This window comes from Trachurus japonicus, chromosome 17 (assembly GCF_045865225.1).
Source record: "Trachurus japonicus isolate A0001 chromosome 17, Traja_1.0".
NCBI classification, from domain to species: Eukaryota; Metazoa; Chordata; class Actinopteri; order Carangiformes; family Carangidae; genus Trachurus; species Trachurus japonicus.
The window spans coordinates 26,568,402-26,589,360 of record NC_140923.1 but is presented as its reverse complement, the minus strand read 5'-3'; the positions used below and the strand labels follow the sequence as shown (position 1 = coordinate 26,589,360).

At 41.1% G+C, this 20,959-nt stretch overlaps 3 protein-coding genes across 4 annotated transcripts; 1 reads left to right on the top strand and 2 right to left on the bottom strand.

Annotated features, from left to right (window-relative positions):
- The first annotated feature begins 610 nt into the window (after positions 1-610).
- ahsg2 (alpha-2-HS-glycoprotein 2) lies at positions 611-3,142 on the top strand. Its single transcript, XM_085804475.1, has 7 exons — positions 611-855; positions 1,245-1,355; positions 1,465-1,546; positions 1,679-1,833; positions 1,944-2,039; positions 2,255-2,326; positions 2,434-3,142. The coding sequence occupies exons 1-7, from the start codon at positions 658-660 to the stop codon at positions 2,944-2,946; spliced, it is 1,227 nt and encodes a 408-aa protein (XP_085660601.1). The 5' UTR covers positions 611-657; the 3' UTR covers positions 2,947-3,142.
- A 2,093-nt stretch (positions 3,143-5,235) lies between these two features.
- LOC146970781 (uncharacterized) lies at positions 5,236-11,348 on the bottom strand. The gene is made up of 8 exons (XM_085805949.1): positions 10,903-11,348; positions 10,559-10,735; positions 10,335-10,456; positions 10,092-10,257; positions 9,382-9,497; positions 8,394-9,304; positions 5,409-8,281; positions 5,236-5,334 (listed from the first exon to the last, which is right to left on the bottom strand). The coding sequence occupies exons 1-8, from the start codon at positions 11,177-11,179 to the stop codon at positions 5,285-5,287; spliced, it is 4,692 nt and encodes a 1,563-aa protein (XP_085662075.1). The 5' UTR covers positions 11,180-11,348; the 3' UTR covers positions 5,236-5,284.
- Positions 11,349-12,429: 1,081 nt separating this feature from the next.
- On the bottom strand, positions 12,430-18,209 carry LOC146970780 (profilin-2-like). 2 transcript variants are annotated; one of them, XM_085804473.1, is made up of 3 exons: positions 17,908-18,209; positions 16,024-16,216; positions 12,430-14,542 (listed from the first exon to the last, which is right to left on the bottom strand). In XM_085804473.1, exons 1-3 carry the CDS (start codon positions 18,034-18,036, stop codon positions 14,445-14,447), a joined length of 420 nt encoding a protein of 139 aa, XP_085660599.1. In that variant the 5' UTR covers positions 18,037-18,209; the 3' UTR covers positions 12,430-14,444. The 2 variants fall into 2 exon arrangements, with proteins under 2 accessions (XP_085660599.1, XP_085660598.1); XM_085804472.1 differs by having other exon boundaries at positions 12,430-14,229.
- Positions 18,210-20,959: the final 2,750 nt, after the last annotated feature.

Here is a 20,959-nt window from a genome sequence, read left to right as displayed (position 1 = left end):
TGGGCCTCCTTATTCACTGCATTATTGCTGACACTGCTTTTTGATGGTAATCCTCTCATCAATATCTCTGTTTGTAGCCCACTTGTGACCTCAGATGACACTAGTGTATTGTGCACATGGACCACTAAAGAGCAAATACGTGGGAGGAAGCAATGCATGTCCCTCAACCGTACCCCCTCCCCTCATTGGCAAACATCCTTTTTGATAAACTGTCACCGCATCCCTGCCGACAGTGGGGCCCTGTTCTGATCACTCTCATTGACCTGGGGATTGCGACAGCTGATTGCCCAATACGAGAGCTTGAACTTGTTCACACGCTTCGTATGATATTTCATTCAAGGAATGTTTGTAAGAGATCATGAAGAAAGTTACCAAATTATAGAGGAGATGTTTGCAGATGTCTCACCATGAAAACAGTGAATCATCACTGATTTAAACTGCAACCGCCGACTTTTTCAGCTTACCTTTGTTTTGGCAGCACCCCTGACACAGAATACAACCCCCCCTGTGACGCAGGAGTCAGGAGGGATGAACATCATGTTTGACTTGGCTCTGCTTTCTGTTTAGCCACATGGTATATATACATGGGCTGAACCAGCTCTGCTACTCTTCCTTATCTGCTCCACTGCTCTGATACCTCTTGCATCTCTGACAGAAATGAAGGCTCTGGGCGTCAGTGTCGTTCTGGGACTACTGGTGGGGGTCTGGTCTCAGGTAAATGTGCTACAGCCTCTGTGTGACTCTCCTGAGGCAGAGGAGGCTGCTCTGGTGGCTCAGGATTACCTTAATGCCCAGCACACTCATGGCTACAAGTATGCACTGAACCGGATCGATGATATTAAAGTCTACGCAAAGGTAAGTCCCAGACCAAGTGTGTGGTTAGTGTGATTAAACGCATACGGATGGCTACTTAGGAGGTGGGAACATAATACGTATAAGTGGAAAAGAAAAATTACACTTTTATTGAAGACACCCCCTTTAATTTAAAAAAAAGTGCATATGCCATTTTCTTTCTTTCTTTCTTTCTTTCTTTCTTTCTTTCTTTCTTTCTTTCTTTCTTTCTTTCTTTTTTCTGTGCACATGTGACACCACACTTTCAAACTCCTGGGACTTTTGCCCATGTATTGTTGGACTCTCTGATGGAGAAAAGCCTCATATATATATATATATATATATATATATATATATATATATATATATATATATATATATATCATGTTCTCTTTTTTTCCACTTATTCTCAGCCTGATGGAAACAACACATATGTTCTGGAAATTGACCTGCTGGAGACAGACTGTCATGTGTTGGACCCCACACCTGTTGCCAACTGTACAGTCAGGTCCAAACTGTGGACGGTGAGACTGCAGGAATTCAACCTATGTAGTGTTGAGAATAATTTTATGATATAAAGTAATGAGAATAGAGAAAAAATGACTCACTGTTTTGCTCTGTGAACTGGTTCAGGCCGTGGAGGGAGACTGTGATGTGGTGCTGAAGAAAGTTGGTGGGGTCCTGACTGTTGCTGCATTCAAGTGCAAAACAGAGGGTAAAATTCTCCAATCATACACCACCAATCATATTAACAACCACACACACACACACACAAAGACTATACTACACAAGTGTCACCGTGCACAACCAAACCTACCTACATGTGTCTTTCTGTTTACTGACACAGAATCAAGAGAGGACCTCTGCTTAGGCTGTCCCTCCCTCCTCCCTCTAAACGACACTACAGCGCTAGAATTTGCCCATGTCTCTCTGGCAACCTTTAATAACAACACCGTGAACGAGACTTACACTCTTCTGGAGGTTGGACGAATGTCATCCCAGGTGGACTGAAGCTTTATTTGTTCAGAAGAATAACAAGCAATTCATGAGCTTAAATGCACCTGCACGGTTCTTTAGCACCTGTCAGTACATCAATATTCCCTTTGTTTCAGGTTGTGGCTAGTGGGCCTAAGTACTCAGTAGAATATGTCATAGTTGAGGCTAATTGCACTGATGGTGCCTGTGTGCCCCTGAATGACCCCCTGGCTGTAAGTACACAAAGCATCAGTTTTTTTTGTTTTTTGTTTTTTTAGGAATGCAAGAGTAGTTCTTTAAATCTGTGTAAGAAAATCTAAAAAAAAAAAAGATAAATAAAAAAAGACAAGGAAATCATAAATCTGGCAACCAAAGCTCCTGTTAAACAATTTTGAATTGGAGCTGTTATTAAATTTTGAATAAAAATGTTTTTCTCTCTTTCTATCAGCAACGTGGATTTTGCAAAGCCAGCGGTTCTGCAGCGTTTCACGCAGTGGACTGCAAGATGTTCAACGTCCTGGTAAAATACTGTTTCACATCAAAAATAAGACCTGAGGTTTATCATCTAACATTTCTGTAGAAAAATATTACTTCTAAGCCTGACAAAGATGTATACATTTTTTTCAGATGCCTATTGTAGATGCCAACAGCACTGCAGCTCCAGCTGTGCCACCAGCAGTCCATGTGCCTACAGGCAGCCTGCCACACAATCATGGCCTGAGACACCATAAACTCACCTCTCTCCATGACCCTCACCTGAGCGGCCTTCTCTCTGCAGAATCAGCAGAGTCGGAGGAAGTGGTACCTGTAGTTCCTGCCGTGGTTGGTGCTGCTGCTGCTGCACCTGCTGCTGATCCAGCTCCAGCCGCTGATCCAGCTGTAGCTGCCGATCCAGCTGTAGCCGCCGATCCAGTCGTAGCCGCCGATCCAGCCGTAGCCGCTGATCCAGCCGCAGCTGCTGATCCTGCTCCTGCTGCTGTTATTCTTGTCGATGATGGATCAGACTCCCCAAGCAGTATGGAGATTCGTAGTCATTTTAAGAGAGATTTATCTGCTACACCTGTAGACACCACTGTGGTTCAAAAAGACCCTGTTCTACTTGTGCCAATTTGCCCAGGAAGGGTCAGATTCTTCAGTTGAGCAGGTCCCACAGACTTTCAACATTTGCCTCCCTCAGTTACACTGGTGCTAGCATAACTTTAAGTGGCATGTGGTAGGTAGATGTAACTCCAGTATATGTCCTAAAAATGAGGATTGAAATCAGCTCTTGAAATGTCTGTAGAATGGATGATAAACATTTGCATTTAATACAGCTGAATAAATCTCTCATGTCCAAGCTGTATGTGTTTGTGCTTTCTGCTTGAATTAATTCTTTAACATTTGAAATACGCAGTCAGTCATGGACTGAGAGTCAAGTAAGGTCTTTTACGGGTTTGATGAGGACACGCTGATAACCTCTTGATACAGAACTTTGAATGGACAAACTCAAACCGGAACGCATTTATTCATTCTTTTCACTTGTTTAAGGGAAATTGCAAAACACAGTGTTGTTTGCTGATGATGTTGACTCATGCCAGTGACATTCCTGTGAACCCACTGACAGTTCTGTGAGTACAACCACAGCTCCATGTTTAAGTCAGTTCAATATTTTAAACATTACTCAAATGTTTACGGGCTGAAGCATGTACCTCAGCACTGATGACATGTGTCCCCCAACAAGAAAAGTTTGTCATATCATTTACAGTTTACCCGCCCACCTTAGACACATGATGAGTCCAATTTAGAACAAAGCATGTTATAGGTACTTATAGGCATGTGCACATGTACCCAAACAAGACAGATAGATAGATGAACTCATATTTGAACTGTATTGGTATTTGAGCTACAAAATCAACAGAATATCCTCGACACACATCTTTTTCTAAAACAAATATAAACTTCCATGTCCTATCTGTCTGAGTGTGGAGTAAGTGTGTTATGTCATATTATGGAACTCCCGGTGTCCCGATGGCCACTGTATTTTGTTGGTATTTTTGGAGCTTTCTGTGTTGAAAATCAAACTTTGTCACTCAATCAGTGGCTGAAATAACACTGCTCCATATTCCATGGATCCAGCTAAAATTTAAAGGTGCGCAAGCATTTTCTGTTGTTGTCCCTAATTGTGGAATAGGTTACAACTATATCAGACTATTCCATCTTTTCATAGCATTGCTGTTTTTAAAACCTCTTTACAGACTGTCGTCACTTAAGAATATAAGTTGTCATGAGGATACAAATAACCACTTGGCATTTTGTATTTTATTTATTTGTCACTACAATGTTGTTTGATTCTATCCAGATATTTGGTGCAATTTACTTGTATCCTCTTCGCTGAACCAAGTAATGCCATGATTTGAGCTCCCTGTAAAGCACCCAAGTCATATTTTTTGTTTTTAAATGTACTCCATGAATAAACTGATCAGATTTGATTATTGGTTTTCTGGTTTACAAATTGAGAACTGTACCTGCAACCTCAAACCAGCCTGTCATTTCTAATCAGTAGTAGTTGCTCTAAACTCACACACCTGGGCCAGGGCCTTCCTCGTCTCACCTGTGCTCCTGCCACCAATCCCTGTGTCACCGGTCAGTATAATAAGAAACATGTTTTCCATTCTATTAATATTGATTGTATGAGAGTGGAAAGCACTTGGTGAATGCCTCGCCAAACACTCACATAAAGTGGCCTTTATCCTGGTTCCATTTTCCTGTTTTTCTAGATGTAGAATGTCATGAATTGCATTGAATTTTGTTTAGTTTTTCCATGTTAGGTTTTTAAATTGCAAATTACAAGAATGTGTTAGATAAAACAATAGCCCCCGATATGACTATAGAATGAGTTTGGAAAGATCCGATCACTGAATGAATAGAGTGAATGTGATCCTCTTCAGTTCACACCAACTTGTTGCCCCACTTCTGATGACTTTTGCAATAAGACTGAAAAATACTCTTAACATAATGTATAAGTGCAAACTAGCTTTGGTATTACTGTCAGAAAGAGTGACATTTGAAAGAAGAAACCTTACATTTTAAACAACAAGCACGAACACTGAGGCCACTCAGTGAATGGGTGAATCCTAGTAAGTGTATTTACATGAATGGGTCAATGTTCAGTAAGCACCAGTTCATGGTAAGGCAAACTAAGCAAGACAAATCAGTTCAAAAAGGGCAATGCACTGCTTGGGTCTAAAAAGCAGGTGTATATTGCTGACATTTACTAACTAAACCATTAACTTTGAAACAGTCAACGAGAAAAAGCCATCCTTCGCTTCCCTTGTCAAAAGAGACAGACTTCTAACTCACTTCCCAGATTTTGTTTACCCACCCACACAAAAGGCAAACCAAACAAAAATAATTTCTTCAGCTTATAGAAGAAGAGATTGAGGGGGAAGCTCTGGTACAGTTTGATTGTTTATTCATGTTGGGCAACTCCAAAGGCAACTCATGTTTGCTTCTGATTTCCACCTTCTCTCTGGATGTCTTGGTTCAGCCCTGTAAAAAAAAGGAACAAATCATTACAAAAAGAACAAAATATAAATTCAAATGAACACACACACACAACATACCGTCTCCTTGGAGGTCAGCTGCAGCACTCATTTGTTGAAATATCCCTCTAGGATCGTTGGCTGGAATCCTTCGGTTCGATGGTGCAAGGGGTTTCCACATATCTTTCAATGATTCATGGAATTCAGGCTTTACATGTGCTGAACTAAAAGAGGGGCCTTTAGACGAATCGGGGGCAGAAACAGGTAAGGCATTGGGCATTTTTCCGAGCCATCTCAGGTGCGAGCGTTTGTCCCAAGAATTCAAATTCTGAAGGTGATGGGCTTTACCACTGTGATGCCTTGCAAAAGTTTGTGACTGCAAGTTTTCATCTTGAGCAAGATCTCTGAAACTGTTGGGCTCTCTACCAGGTGGGCCATGCTGCAACAGCACATAACTCTTAGATTCAGAGTGGGGGTTGACATTCTGATCATGTCTGGATTTTTTTGAGCCACTCACAAATGGCTGTGGTTGTGACGAGTTATATGTAGGAGCTTGAGCATCTTGAAGCATGCCATAAGGAATGGAAAATTGATCAAATTCACCTTGGACTTGAGGATGTGCCTGCCCTTTAGAGACACTGGATTCCATGTTAGATGACTGGAGTTGCTTGGCTGCATGTTCATTTTGCTGGTGTGCTGAATGCTCCTGTTGGTATTGGCCAATGAAGTACATTAAATTAGGCCCAGAAGGATTATTCATGTCAACAGAAGGCTGGCTCACTTGCTGCCCTGGGTACTGTATGTAATATGGCTTATATTGCACCATGGGATTTACTGGGTCATTACCTGAAACCTTAGGTTTAGAGAGAACATTGTTGTCAGCTGTTGATTGGCTTTGTGGTAAATTTTGTGTCTCACCATGTGGTAGATGTGGCCAATTAGAAACAAAATAAGGGTTAATTTGAGGTTGAGAATTTACAGGCCTCTTGGAAATACTTTGTGCAGCAGGGTTGCCATCTGGTGGCAGCAAATGGGGCTGTTCTTCATTTGCTGGTGGAGGGGCCTGAGGAGAAGTGGGCCCAGAGGAGGAAACTTGCATTTTTGCATCAGTTGGCTTTTGAGGAATGACAGCAGTTCCCAGGCCATTGCTAAACCCAGAATATGGCAATGAAGGGACAAATGGCAGTGCAGAATAGACTGGAGGAATATCTTTACTGCCAGGTGGAACAATATGATGGACATGTTGATGAAAAGCAATTTGTGGACAGCAATTAGCAAATCCAGTAGGGCAAAACTGAGGACAGTACAAAGAGGACATTTGTGGAGAACCTGGCTGTGGAACTTGTGGGACCATACCACCATCACTTGGGGATGCACTGGTGACTGGTTGTGGCTGCTGTATGGAGGCAGCAGGGGGTAATGTTATAGGCTGAGGGTGCTCAGGCTGCTGTGGGTAGTACAATTTGAAAGGGTGGTGCACCTGACCATCTGGAGGTTTGGGACCTGGAGAGTGTTTGCTTGGGACTGGATTTTCAGTGGCAGTTTTGGCACCATTTGTTCCAGCATCTGGTATCTTGTATGGTTGCTGGTAAGGTTTATGTTCTGGCTTCTCAGCTGGCTTTTCAGGCTTTGGCTGGGGGTAGAAGTGGTAGAATGGTGGGTACCCTTGGCCCCAAGGGGCTCCAGGCTGTGGTAGTTTGACAGCGGTTGGCTCAGCTGCACCTGGATGAGGGTAAGGAGCATATGGATATTGGTGAACCCGAGGGGCTTCAGGCTGTGGTGGTTGGACAGTGGTTGGCTTTTCAGTTGGCTGGGGATGAGGATAGAAACCATAAGGGTATTGCTGAACCTGAACCCGGGGGGCTTCAGGTTGTGGTGGTTGGGCAATGGTCGGCCTTTCAGTTGGCTGTGGATGAGGGGAAGGAGCATATGGATATTGGTGAACCTGAGGGGCTTCAGGCTGTGGTGGTTGGACAGTGGTTGGCTTTTCAGTTGGCTGGGGATGAGGATAGAAACCATAAGGGTATTGCTGAACCTGAACCCGGGGGGCTTCAGGTTGTGGTGGTTGGGAAATGGTTGGCCTTTCAGTTGGCTGTGGATGAGGGTAAGGAGCGTATGGGTATTGGTGAACCTGAGGGGCATCAGGCTGTGGTGGTTGGACAGTGGTTGGCTTTTCAGTTGGCTGGGGATGAGGATAGAAACCATAAGGGTATTGCGGAACCTGAACCGGGGGGGCTTCAGGTTGTGGTGGTTGGACAATGGACGGCCTTTCAGTTGGCTGTGGATGAGGGTAAGGAGCGTATGGGTATTGGTGAACCTGAGGGGCTTCAGGCTGTGGTGGTTGGACAGTGGTTGGCTTTTCAGTTGGCTGGGGATGAGGATAGAAACCATAAGGGTATTGCGGAACCTGAACCGGGGGGGGCTTCAGGTTGTGGTGGTTGGACAATGGACGGCCTTTCAGTTGGCTGTGGATGAGGGTAAGGAGCGTATGGGTATTGGTGAACCTGAGGGGCTTCAGGCTGTGGTGGTTGGACAGTGGTTGGCTTTTCAGTTGGCTGGGGATGAGGATAGAAACCATAAGGGTATTGCTGAACCTGAACCCGGGGGGCTTCAGGTCGGGGTGGTTGGACAATGGACGGCCTTTCAGTTGGCTGTGGATGAGGGTAAGGAGCGTATGGGTATTGGTGAACCTGAGGGGCTTCAGGCTGTGGTGGCTGAACAGTGGTTGGCTTTTCAGTTGGCTGGGGATGAGGATAGAAACCATAAGGGTATTGGTGAACCTGAACCCGGGGGGCTTCAGGTTGTGGTGGTTGGACAATGGATGGCCTTTCAGGGACCTGGGGTTTTGATCCTTCGGGTTGCACAGGGTTAAGAGATTGTTGTACTTGGCTCTTTGGTGCGGCTGTGGTAGTCTGCTGTTTGGTTGGCACATGTGTCTGCAAAGGCCCTTGTGGCTGAAATGGATAGGGAAATGGGTAATGGTACATTGGATATATTTGTCCCTGAGGCTCTTGAGGAACTGGGGGCTTTGGTGGCACAATATTTTTTCCAGGGCTTTCTGGATACACTGGCTGGAGAGGTTGTTCTACTTGAGGAACTTCTGAAGGTGGTGGCAGGAGGTACGGAGGAACTGGGTTAAAGGGCTCATGTCTCTCAGGTTGGCTTTTAGGTGGTTCTATAGGTTTTTGAGGCAGTCCAAAGGGAGGGTTAAATGGATTGGGAAGGATATGAACAGCCATTTTACCTGGTGGGTTAGTTACTGGTGGCTGTGTAGGGAGAGTTTCAGGTTTAGGTGATGGAAAATAAAATGGATAGTACAGTTGTTGTCTTTGGCCTTCAGTGATTTGGATGATTGAGGGAGATGGTGTAGGTAAAGGTTTCTGTTCAGGCCTGTGTGCAGGAGGGACAGTGTTAGGTGGCTTAACATAGGGGTATAAAGGGTTTCCCCATCTGCCATTAGGTATTTGGGCAACTGAGGGCTGTACAGGAGGTTCTTTCACAATGGGCACCTGTTCAGGTTGGGCCGGCCAAGAGTAAAATGGGAAATTAAAAGGCTGGGGCACTTGTCCCTCAGGGACAACAGGCAGACTCGAAGGATGAACAGTTTGTTGGGGTTGGTGTCCATCATTTTTCTTGGACACAGGAGAGGGTAGTGGTTGTACAGTGACTAGGGGTTTAGTACCTGGAAGCGGGTGGGGGAAATGGGGGTAAAAGTGATAAGGGAACTGAGGTTGACTGATATCCTTTGCCCCCAGAGTTGGCTTCTCTTCAGGTGCCTCTGGCTTTGGAGGAAAATTTGGGACCTGGGGAACCGCAGGCTGAGGGCTCTGTGTTTGAATGTGAGCTGGACCAAAGCCATATGATGGGGTGGGGGCAGTGACCCCTTTGCTTGGTGTTTCACTTTGTGTCGTGGACAGAGATGGACAGGAAATTTTTATTTCTCCATCTCCAGCAAGTTCAAGTGTGTACATTCCACCCTGAAATGGAAAATATTGATGGCTTAAAGAAATGTTTTTAAGTGGTCATTTAAGAGTCAAAGAAATTTGTACAACACCTTTTTCTCCAAACAGGGTGCATAGCGCACAGAGATGACCACACCTTCAGGATGTACAACTACGCTGAACCCACATCTAGGTGAGGCTTCCACCAATGGCACCCAGTTACCATTCACTGTAAAAGGAAAATACATATTACTCTGGTATACTTTCTAAAGGCAATTTAAGGTGTCTTTCTTTAAAAATGTCAACAGTAAGCCATGCTCAAAGAAAGTTTATTTATTTAAAGTTACACATTTATACCTCGAATCAATTCCCATAGCCTAAAACCATAGTTGGCTTTTTAGACATTACAGCCGAATCATGTAGCCTACATGTAAAGCACATCCCATGTTAGCATATGCCTGAAGCGCTCATCGCTGGTTTGACTCCCGACCGAGGCGATCCTTAGCGCATGTCATTTCCCCAGTCCATCTGCACTGTCCTATCAAATAAAGGCAAAAAATGGCCAAAGGATATCTTTAAAAAAAATCTCCACACAACAGATGACTTAAGACCTAGTACAAGTAGCTATGAATTCATAAAGCAACCCAATAGATTTTTATCTCAGACTCTCAGGACACACAGTATGCAAAAAAAAAAAAATACAAGTGACCTGGCACAACTATAAGGGTGTGCCTATTGCAACAGTGTTTGGTAATCCAAATGTCTGCAAGAAACATCTATAGGGCAGAATTTACTACGCTTTATAAATTATGAAGTGACTTACAGTTCACTTTAATGTCAGCAGCAGAAATTGTCCATTCAGTTTTGACAACCATGCCCTCTGTGTGACAGGTGACCATTGGAGGATTAGGCGAAGACAGTGAAGGCGAAGGGCACGACATCCTCACTGGTACCCCACACCAATGCAAGGGGAGAACATAGTTGTCCTCCTGAAGCCAGCAAGAAAAATGTTACAAGTGTGGAAATAAATGGTTCAAGTGTGTTGTGCTTTTAGAAAGTACCTTACCTGGTGGGCAACAAAGCAACCATCATAGGGTGCAATCAGAGTCAGATCTCTTTGTGTAGACCTGATGGTGTAACCACAGCTAGCTGGCAACTTTGACAGAGGCAGAGGAGACAGTATGCTCCCTGAGATGAAATAGAGACATAGTACAAGTAAATGAAACTTCTCTGAATACAATTGTTAATAAAAAGTAAATGCATGATGTCCATGGATACTTAAAAACATACCCCTATCCACAAAGAGAAGTGATCTGGGAGAAGAAGCAGCACCTTGGACATGAAGCGTCATGGAGTCTGCTGTACATTCAACCTTTGGTTCCATTTTAAGGAGTTGCTCCACGGCAGCCTTGTCTGGAGGCGGCCTTGAAAAGCTCTGCACTCCAGGTAGCTTGTGCTCTGCCCAGCCTTTAAAAAACAAGATTTTATTCCAAGTTCAAATTGGGGTATCTTTATCATTTGCCCATTTTAACAATAATGCATAAATTAAATCAAACATTGTGTTCAGTTTTAATAAAAAGCTATTGTGGAGCATATTGTGCAGCAGTGTCATTAAAAATGACAATTTTACATACCCATGTCTGCTTGGTAATCATGATCTATATCCTGGTGGCTCCTTGTGGCCTTCGTTCCTTTGACTTTAGCACCGTGAAGAGAATTTTGCCCAATCAAGAGTCGCCCATGGCTCAGGCCTCTCCCTTCAGCTTGACCTCGGTTAATCGTCGAGTTCTCCCTAAATTTATCCAGTTCTTTAAGCCTCGTTAGTGTACTACAATCGCAAAATGAACTAGCAAGCAGAAAAAGTCCTAAACATAGTAAAATCGTCGTGTCCCTGCTCCTGCTATAAGCCATTAGAACAAAGAAAAAGCACCGCACACAGGCAGATTGACCCCAGCAGTGTACCGAGTTTAGGCACTTTAATTACTGCGCACGACTTCGTCTGATGGCACACCTGACTCTGCAGGTGTTCACAATCAAGCAGGGGCGGGGCGTCAACATGCTACGCAAAAGACCAGACATGCTACAACGCTTTTATGATAAGCCTTCTTGATATTAGGGACAGCCTGTTTAGCTTTCCAAAAATCTTTAAGGTGAAGAAATAAAATCCCAAACTGTTGGCAAATGTCTGTTTAAATTTAGCTACATTAAGTTTTTCCCATGGTTGAAAAGCAACGGAATCTCCCTTTTTTGTGTTTGGACAAATTTAATATAGGCTAGGCTCACAGAATGAAGTGTCTTTAGTTTCTCTGAAATAATCTAGTCCAGACTTGACAAGTCTAGAGGTTTTTGATCTGAACCTGGTCTGGTGTAGTCTAAATGTGGACAAATGCAGTGGAATCTCCCTTATTGTGTTTTCACAAATAGAATAATTGGATGCCATCTTCACCATGCTGTGTAAAAAGCACAGCAACAACCCACTGGTGAAACTCCGTCTGCAGCCTCACATTACTCATACTCACAGTCACAACACTTGATTTTGAATCATATTGGTGCCAAATGTTTCCTGTGCTGCTATAAGAAATGCTAATTCTTGGTTTTAAATATTTCTTGGTTAACATTGTGTTGCTTCGAAGGTTTGGGACAAGTGGACACGGAATTATAAAGGTAACGTAAGGTTTGTTTCATGTCATTCATTCTGAACACAAGATCAACCACATTACTGCTTGAATTGTATGACACTAGCAGGGTAGGTAGAGCTTCATATGAATTTGTTTTTATGAGTGAAAGCCCTCAGCCATCAGATTTAATTGATTTTTCCTTCTGCAAATAAAAATAAGTAAATTCATATGGGGGGTTGGTTTTTCGGATTCAGACATCAAGCCACAGGAATAGGGAACTTCCCTACATCACTCAAGACTCACTCATTTAGGATTCCCGTATGAGTTGTGCGTTACTGTTTCAGTGTTCATTACAAGACCCATGTCATTATCATGTTTTAATCTAATAGTATAAGTATGGACTGTTGCCAATGTGCAGTGCAAAGGACAATCCAATTCGTTTAGACTGAAAACCTGAATTAAAACTTAGTGATGTAAAACTCTTGAATCGGTCTACATACAAATCTGAATCCAAAAGGCAATAGACAGGACATGCTGGCTACCTCTGGTTGGAATAACGTTTATTTGATCTGTCTGTAAACAAGATGTCTCATCAATTCATGGCATTTGAAATAGCAGATTTTGTGGCAGAAGGAATTTCCATCTCAAAAACAAACAAAGAAAAGACAAAATATTGCAAATGTATTTTTCTGTCGTTTAATTCTGTACATATTCCACAGAGTCTGGAGATTACTGATGCCAAAATATCCCTTAGGAAAGTGCCATTAAAAGTTACTTCTTGCTGGGGCAGCAGTTAAAAATCCAACTTGTAGTCGCAACAGATCAGATCGATTTTATGGCACAGAATACACAGTTCTCAGAAAATTTTCACAAGACAACTTACAAATGATCTTATTCCAACCAACACCATTTTCAATATGTTTAGTGTACACAGCATCATTTTTTTTCTTTTAAATATACTTCTAAGTACCGTACTATGACAACTTGTGAATACACCTTTGATGACTAAAGCACAAGGCAAATAATTCCCCGGCCCAACAGCCTGGGTTTACAGTCAAAATGCATTCATACTGTAGTAAAATGATGTTGCTATTTCATTTGTTAATGGACATGAAGTTAGCAACAAATCAGTTAGTGATGAAAAGTTTAAGTAGTGTCTAAAGAAGCAGTTAAATGTTTTACAGTCATCTCAAGTTGTCTTAATGATTTACAGTCAACAGGTGATGCCAACAATCATCCACCAGAATAAGCTGAAGTCATTCTGATAATCCTCTTATTCTGACAATTGGTCCAAAGAGAAGGGGGAGAAAATAACTTCACATAACATGTGTGTAGTGATTCACAGCAAAATTTACAAATAGCAGGAGCTGACTGACAAATGTCTTGAGCTGTCACAGAGGTGGAATGTCCACTGAGACTCCAGGATGTGTGGAAGTTATCACGACAATATCTTGAGACCTCAGCAATGCTGACCTTACACTACACTCAAACAGCCCAACATCACATCATTAACTTTTAAGACCACATTCAGGTACGACAGCAAAAGCATGTGATGAAGGGTAAAAGAAGTTATGCCCAAGGGTGGCCAATCGGTACACACATACAGGACTTTGTCAGAGGAAATTTGTCATTTCTTTATCGGAGGCTACCGCAGACTTGAAGATGGAGGCAGATGAGAAGATGGTTTTGGCTGGAATATTACACTGGGACAGAGAAGATAGGACTGGGATTTGTATGCTAAAGAGGTGTATGCATGCAACTTTTAAATGCCCACATGCTTATGTAAAAAACAAAACAAAAAAGAACCTGGCATATTTTAGTAATGCTCAAAAAAGCACAACTACGCAAACTGTCACCACGATTACATGTGTACTTCCCCTTGGAATATTAGCTAGTCGCTAAGTGAATGTTAAACAAGGAGAGTCCAAATTTGTTTAACACTTTTATTACACTTGCAATCATTTTTTGCACACACGCTTTTGGTTATTAAACATTTCAAAGAACATGCCATTACTGTAGTGCCAAGAACATGAGAAGTACAATGTTAAAGTGGGGATGGTTTTTACCCTTAAAAAAAAAGAAAAAGAAAAAAAATTGGGGCAGGTGGGGTAGCAAACAAAAGACTGTATATAAAAGTAGACTGGGGGGATGTTACATTGTATGCCATCTAATCCTGGAAGTAGTGTCGACACAATGCAGTGAGTGGGAGTGAGCTGCTAAGTTGATGGATAGGTGGAGAGGTTGCTTAATATCCAGACTTCCTCAGGTACTCAGCCATTGAATGTGCTTTCTTGTTAAGATTTCCACCATGGACCGCCTCCTTTCCCATGACTAAAACCAATACTGGAGCACACAAGGAAAAAAAGAGAAATGAACAAAATTGAAGAGTCTCCCCCCTACAGGGTGAAGGGGGGAACAAAGGTGACACAGTATCTTACCACTCTTCATTGCTATTAAAAGTTTCCATGACATTTGACTGCTTGCAGGAGAAATCTTAACAGCAATATTTCTTTTCTCTTCTTTTTGTCCCTCAATTTATCTAAGTGAACTTGAAAACATTAAAACCCTGAATCCCTCAAGTATTTTGCCATTGAGTAAGCCTTCTTATTCAATCCGCCTCCATGGACCCCTTCTTTGCCCATTACAAGAACCAAAACTGAAAGAGAAGAGATAGAAAAAAGGGGATAGTTAAGAAAAGCAAAAAAACAAACAAACAAAAAAAAAAAAGGTGAAAAGAAATAGCATTCAATATAACTATTGTCACCAGTGAAGTGTGGGTGTATTCAACTGTGGGCCGTACAGGGCTATGTTTTGCTTCTATAGATGTTACCAATTGATAATGTAGTGTATTTACTGATAACCATTTAAGTATAAGGATTTAGTGTCCAGGCATTGTACTTTATCACTCACCAGTGTCTCTTAAATGGGGATAGCAAATAAGTGAGTAAGTAAACCATTTCCAACACAGTCCTGATCCTCCATAGCACATAGTTGAATACTATGATAATGAGATTTTTTTTTTTAAGTGATAAATAGAGGCTGAAGGAAGATCAGTGCACTTGGTGTTTCAAAGAAAACATTTGTCATTGGACGGTACAGCTCTGAAGCAAGCACTGGCTCATTTTGCTTGAAATTAAAGATGCATGCAAGATACTAATTAACATGCAATTCATTTTCCACATAGTTGTATGCAGAGACTGAAACGTCTCACTGCACTTATGGGTGCAAATTAAAAAATTGTATGACACTTGTTTTGTGCTTTTTTGACTATGCTCACAGAGGAACAACATGCAGAGAATTCATGCAAGGAAGAGAAGAAAAAAATAAAAGAAAGAAATCACCAAACAGAAAGAAGGAAAGGAAAACTGTTTGGTTTTGACCGCAATCAGTGTTTCCCACTTAAAAATTTGGTGGTTCATTTTCTACTGATGCTCTAATGCAGGGAATTATATTGATTAAAAGATTGTTAGACTGGTGAGCTAGCTGTGAGAAAATCTATAGATTGAAACACTTGGCTAAACTGAGGCCAATCATTAAGTCTAAGATGTCAGACTCCAACAATTTTGGGCAACAGTCTCAACTCGTAAGAAACACTGGAGCAATGTCAGACATTGAGGACCACAAAGGCAAACAGACTGGACTGGGCAAACCATCACATCACTGAGTAAATCTGGCATTTTAGGTTCACAAGTCGGCATCTATGAGCTTTTTGTGAAAAACACCATGTCTTATAAAACAGATTAAGATGAATTCTCTGTTAATTATCTACTTGATTAGGATTTAATCTGCAATAATCTTAATGAATGAAGGACTTGTGTCCTTTCCCCGTTGTAAAATTATGGTAAATATGATCCATTTTGGACTGTGGATGGAAGTACACAGATGTCAATAGATGTCACATTTCCAATTGATTGTCACTTGCAAAGTGGATAGATTTGAATCTTGAGGGTCTTTCTTATCAAGGGGTCACAATTATAACATTTATTTTGATTAGTGAAATTAAAGCTGTAGGAGAGGAAATTATATCATTTTACAAATTTCAAGAAATGAGCCCATAATTTTTAGTGAGCAGCATTTTAATAGTTGCAATGAAGATATTTTTTTCATCATTACCCATTTTTTAAACTACATATTTACCTTTTCCAGCTCTTCCCACAGAGATATTGTATGTAGGCTCTCCTCCTTGGCTCTTCGTCCTGATGTCCATTGTCCAGTCCCCGTCATCCAGGAGGCTGTCTCTGAGGACTGAACACTTCTTTGAGCCCAGAGTGAGACCGCTGGTGTAAAAAGTCTCCCTATCCTTACCAACAAGGATATCAATTTCTTGAGACTGAAAAATATGCAAAAACACAGTATTGTAAAAACATCAAGATATAAACCATACTTCCAGTTACATGACTCAAATAATTCTTCCCAGTATGCAAATGCTATTTTAATAAGTGAAAGTTCCCCAAAAACATAGTTAAAAAACCAAAAACTAACTAAACTTAATTTTGGTGGCCAAACCATAAAACTTACATGTAGTCACACTTTGCAACCAGGATAATAAAGGCTATTATGTCCCAGAAACGTACGGTTTTGTTTAGTTTTGTTTACTTTTACTTTTTTAGGAATTCATTTCTTTTAATGTGGACATTTGTCTTGAACCATCCATACCATTATTGTCACATCCAAGAAGCACCAACACATTTCAGATTATCAGTGGTACACTAAAATGATTTGTCAATTCATTAAATGAGTGGAATTTTAAATGGCAACTATTTTGAAGATCAGTTAATCTTTTTAATGTTTAATTAATTTTCCCAGTTGCGGCTTCACATGTGACAATTTGCTGCTTTTCTTTGTCTTATGTTATAGTAATCTTTTAATTATGTACCTTTAATTTGACAAAAACATACATTTTAACATCACATGGACCTCAAAAACATTGCAATTTAAAGTTAAATTCGTCTCTTCTGGCTTTTATATCAATATAGTAATTCAGTGATTTATCATGGAATTTATCAGTTGAGATCAATAATGAATATATGAGTTGCAGCCCTACTCATCAACAACTCCGAACATCCTCAAATGTCAGGATTGGTGCTTCTCTTCGCCATATAAGACAGGAAAATGTATATCTTAGGCACTGATGTTGGGCTGCATTAAGCCCTAGTCCGAACATCAGTGAAACTGATGCTAGTAATGTTAGGACCGCCTGTTTGGTTTTTAGAGAGGAAATCTTTGAATAAAACCCGGGAACCTACAAGATAAATAAAGATCGGTGCCACAATTTCAGGTGGCGACTAACAACACATCCCGCAACCAAGCAATAACAACAGCTTGCAACCTTTGCCTGCAGTAAGGAGCGGAAGTACAGTGACGTCTATGCACCCGTTAGCTCTCCTGCCATTCCTCACAATGAATTAGAAAAAAAAGAAAGAAAAATGCGCAAATTGTCATTGCCACTAAATTTCTGGATGTAAAAATACGTATTAATGGTAGAATAAGGCTGGCTCGTGGTAGGCCGGCCAGTCGTCAGCCAGCAACAGCTTTTTATTTTTTTTAAACCACAATCTGCCGGTACAGCAGCAGCTTAATGTTTCCTAATCAAAGCGGCCGTGCACACAAAAGCATGCACGCTCCTTCAAGTCAGACACCGTCTATTCACTGGCATTAAACTATAGCGACAGGTTAATTTGTTGGTGCTCAGTATTTTCCATTTGATATTGTGAACGGCATTAAGGTGCTTTGTGTCTTTGTGGTTATGTGCAAGCCATGGCGAGACGAGTCTTAACTGAACCACGCGAGGTCTAATCCCGCAACGTTTCCTTAGCAGAAAATAGCCGAGACAGGCCACCGACTAGCCAGGAAGCTAGCCCGCTAAGCTAGCACGGCACCGTTAGCCTGCTAGTCATTAGACCGAGCGAGATAACGGTTTTAGCGCTGTTCAGTCTCCTGAGCGTCTGTGTGGGTCATACCTAACAACACTGTCCTATGGAGCCAAGCTTTCACTTTAAATACCCTTTACCCCGCTCTTACCGTGATATTGTTGAAAGTACCACCGGCATGTGCTGCCCAAACATATTTGGCGTCCGTGTACCCAACAATGGCGCTATCCTGACAGCTGCCATCGGCCATCAGGTTTTCCACGTAGCTTTGCCAAGACATATTCAAGAAACTGGTGCGATATAAAAATCCCTACAGCTTTGGAGGCGTTGAGGTTGCCAAACGGGAGACGGCCAAATTGGAGGAAAACCAACAGGCGAATTTAGAGTTTCCAATCTAACCCACACTTCGACGTTCACCAACGTCAAGGCTGGGGCAGCAAAGAAAGCCAGGGCAGTGAGGCAGCGGCTGGGTGTAGTCCGTATCAGATCACTCCGCACAATGAGCTCCCCGGCGCTTTTATGGCAGCAGGCGGCGGAATAAAGAGGGACTTATCAGCTCAGCCAAGAGTCAACTGTCTGAGGGAATGCCGGGGTACACATCGACGCGGATGGGGATTTGTGGACTGGATCATGCAGTCATTCATTCATCCATTCATTCATTCTTTCATTGGACGTGTTTTCATGTTGTAGTAGTAACGTGAAAAAAGGCGAAGCATCAGTCGGTTGGGTCAGTGTAGCTAAGGACAGTAATTAACGGTCAGTGCATAGGGAAAACAACAAGCCCTGCAAAATTATTCTCTCGTCGCATAGGCTATGTATTCTGGTTAACTGGTTAAAAGTTCCTGAGTGATGAGACATTACTCCTGCCAAATCTGAGTCATTCTGCAGTATTTGCGACACATGAGACAAGTGTCCATGTTTTATTATGAGGAAAGACGATGAACGAAATCTTTTATAATTAAAAAGAAAAAAAATGTAAGAAATCATCGATAATTATATTTGGGGTCTAACTGACCCTATCATCACTAACACGATTTTGGATTTACTGTTAGGGCAATGTCCAGCCATAAAATATAAAATGACCTTATTTAATTTAACCCAGCATTAGCCATTTATTAATTTCATAATATTTAATTTGCACAGGGTTACTAGTCAACACTTTCTAGATACAGTTTTGATAAAGCCAGAGGAAAAGAAAAATAACATTTGAAGTGTTGGACTCTATACTCGATATCAAGTAAACACAATGGTCAAATGAAATGTTTATTTCACAGTCCTCTTCATTTCATACTATAATGAAATATTGGAGAGATTTGGTGCCCTGCTCAAGATAAATCATTCTGCACATTTTCATCTTGTCAAAACCAATAATCATACCAGACACTTTGGCAATGTGTTGAATCATTAATGCCAGCTTTGAATTTTATGGGCCAACTAGTTAAAATATCAAGTTACACAGTTAATTGTTTACTTGTCCTAAAATCAGATAAAGTGATCAAAACTAACAGTAATTTTACTGTGGTCCCTGGGATTTTGCCAGTTGTATAGATCACTCATTGTGCATAGACTGTGAACTATGAAAGCTTGATCTAAGCTCCACTGTTAATCTCTGAGTGACAATTTATGAACCCACTGGATAATGAATCCAACCAGCTCCATTTAATGTGATATTGGATCATGGAGTACAGTGTCACTTTACCTTTTTATTTTATAGACTGTTATATTATTATACAGACTTTGTGGCTGTTTTATTTATTTTATTTTCTATTTTTGAGAATCAGAGACAGAGTTATGAATTTGCATTTTGTGAGCAATATACTGGCAAGTCTAAAATAGTAAGGGCCATATATAAAGATGGTAGGTCCATCCAAAATACCCACAAATGAAAAAGAACGATGATGCCCTGTCAAATGGGAAAATACACTCGTTGGCCACCAGGGGCGATGTTCTCTATGGTTTGAGAATACTTCGGTTCACACTCAGGTTTATTTCTGGTGCAGAAGACTGACTTGCCATTAGTCTTTAAACATATATTTGGTCAAGCTAATTTTAAGGAATGTTTTATTTCTGTTATTGATATAATTTGAATAAATATAAAAGGGCATTCAAATCAACTCATAAGTTGGTTACATCCTAAGGCCTGAGGCTGTTTTTTTCCTTCTTCTTCAAAGATGATTCACAGTTTGCAAAGCTCAGCTTTTTTTGTTGTTGGTTTGTTTATTTGTTTTTACCTCGTTTAATGCCGATACTCTTTCAGCCACAGCTCTGTGAAGCAACCATCTTCAATGCTGCTGTCGGCCAAGCTTCGAGCATATTGAATTATTTAATTGGCTTAATTTGTTAAAACAGTAGAGCATTCAAATTTCAGATACGAAAACCAAGTTCAAGTCCCTTTATCAATATCAGTGTAACACTGCAGCATACAGAAAGGCTTGTCGAGGGAGGGAATGGGAAGGAAAGAGTTGATGCGTTCAAGAGTCCGCAAATAAAGTTGGATTCTGCATGGAAAGGAATCAAAGTAAGTAAGAAAGAAAGAAAAGGTAATACAGTTGGTCAGCGTTCAGATGATATTGTTCTGTTATATACTCAGAGCATTCAAGTGCTCCTTTGAGCTATGGATAAAGCAAAAAAAAAAAGTGAGTCATTGTAATCATTAATGTTTATTTATTTATCTGGAAAACATGACAACTCACTGTCTTCTGTGATATGTGTTTCATACAGGTTACCCATGCGTGATATGCTGAAGTCCTAAAGGTGAGTTCTTGTACCTGCTCTTGTGGTTATGTTGTTAAAGTCTCAGATATTTTAAAATCTCGTTTTGCTGAAGAATTACAATGTCACATTTTTGTGATGTGTATGCTACTTTAATCACTGTGTAAAATCAAATGACCACACATCAAACCTAGGGTCAAATGTTTCAGCATAAGAAGACAGAAAGGAACTTGGAAGTAATTGGGGCCCAGCAGCTCAGGCTGAAATAAACAAACAATCATCTCAATTCAACAATACATCTGTTGATTATGTCTTTGATCAGTCAATTTATCGTTTAAGATGCCGAGTAAACCTCTCAGTTTGATATTTTGTCTGGATATTGGTAGTGCAAAAAAGTGGCACCACTGATATACAACTGATTTTATCATTAATCAAAAACAGTGGTGATAATTTTTGTAGATTAAATCTGTTAATCAGCTTTGTTTTAACTC

What these genes read in the sequence shown, in the direction of transcription:
- ahsg2 (XM_085804475.1), top strand. Translation starts at nt 658, where the DNA reads ATGAAGGCTCTGGGCGTCAGTGTCGTTCTGGGACTACTGGTGGGGGTC. An exon ending in TCAGGTCCAAACTGTGGACG is followed by an intron (nt 1,356 to 1,464) that starts GTGAGACTGCAG and finishes GAACTGGTTCAG; the next exon opens with GCCGTGGAGGGAGACTGTGA. An exon ending in CCCTGAATGACCCCCTGGCT is followed by an intron (nt 2,040 to 2,254) that starts GTAAGTACACAA and finishes TCTTTCTATCAG; the next exon opens with CAACGTGGATTTTGCAAAGC.
- LOC146970781 (XM_085805949.1), bottom strand. Translation starts at nt 11,179, where the DNA reads ATGGCTTATAGCAGGAGCAGGGACACGACGATTTTACTATGTTTAGGA. An exon ending in GTTGCTTTGTTGCCCACCAG is followed by an intron (nt 10,258 to 10,334) that starts GTAAGGTACTTT and finishes TGCTGGCTTCAG; the next exon opens with GAGGACAACTATGTTCTCCC. An exon ending in AGCTGACCTCCAAGGAGACG is followed by an intron (nt 5,335 to 5,408) that starts GTATGTTGTGTG and finishes TTTTTTTTACAG; the next exon opens with GGCTGAACCAAGACATCCAG.
- LOC146970780 (XM_085804473.1), bottom strand. Translation starts at nt 18,036, where the DNA reads ATGTCTTGGCAAAGCTACGTGGAAAACCTGATGGCCGATGGCAGCTGT. An exon ending in GTACTTTCAACAATATCACG is followed by an intron (nt 16,217 to 17,907) that starts GTAAGAGCGGGG and finishes CATATTTTTCAG; the next exon opens with TCTCAAGAAATTGATATCCT. An exon ending in TGTGGGAAGAGCTGGAAAAG is followed by an intron (nt 14,543 to 16,023) that starts GTAAATATGTAG and finishes CTTCTCTTTCAG; the next exon opens with TTTTGGTTCTTGTAATGGGC.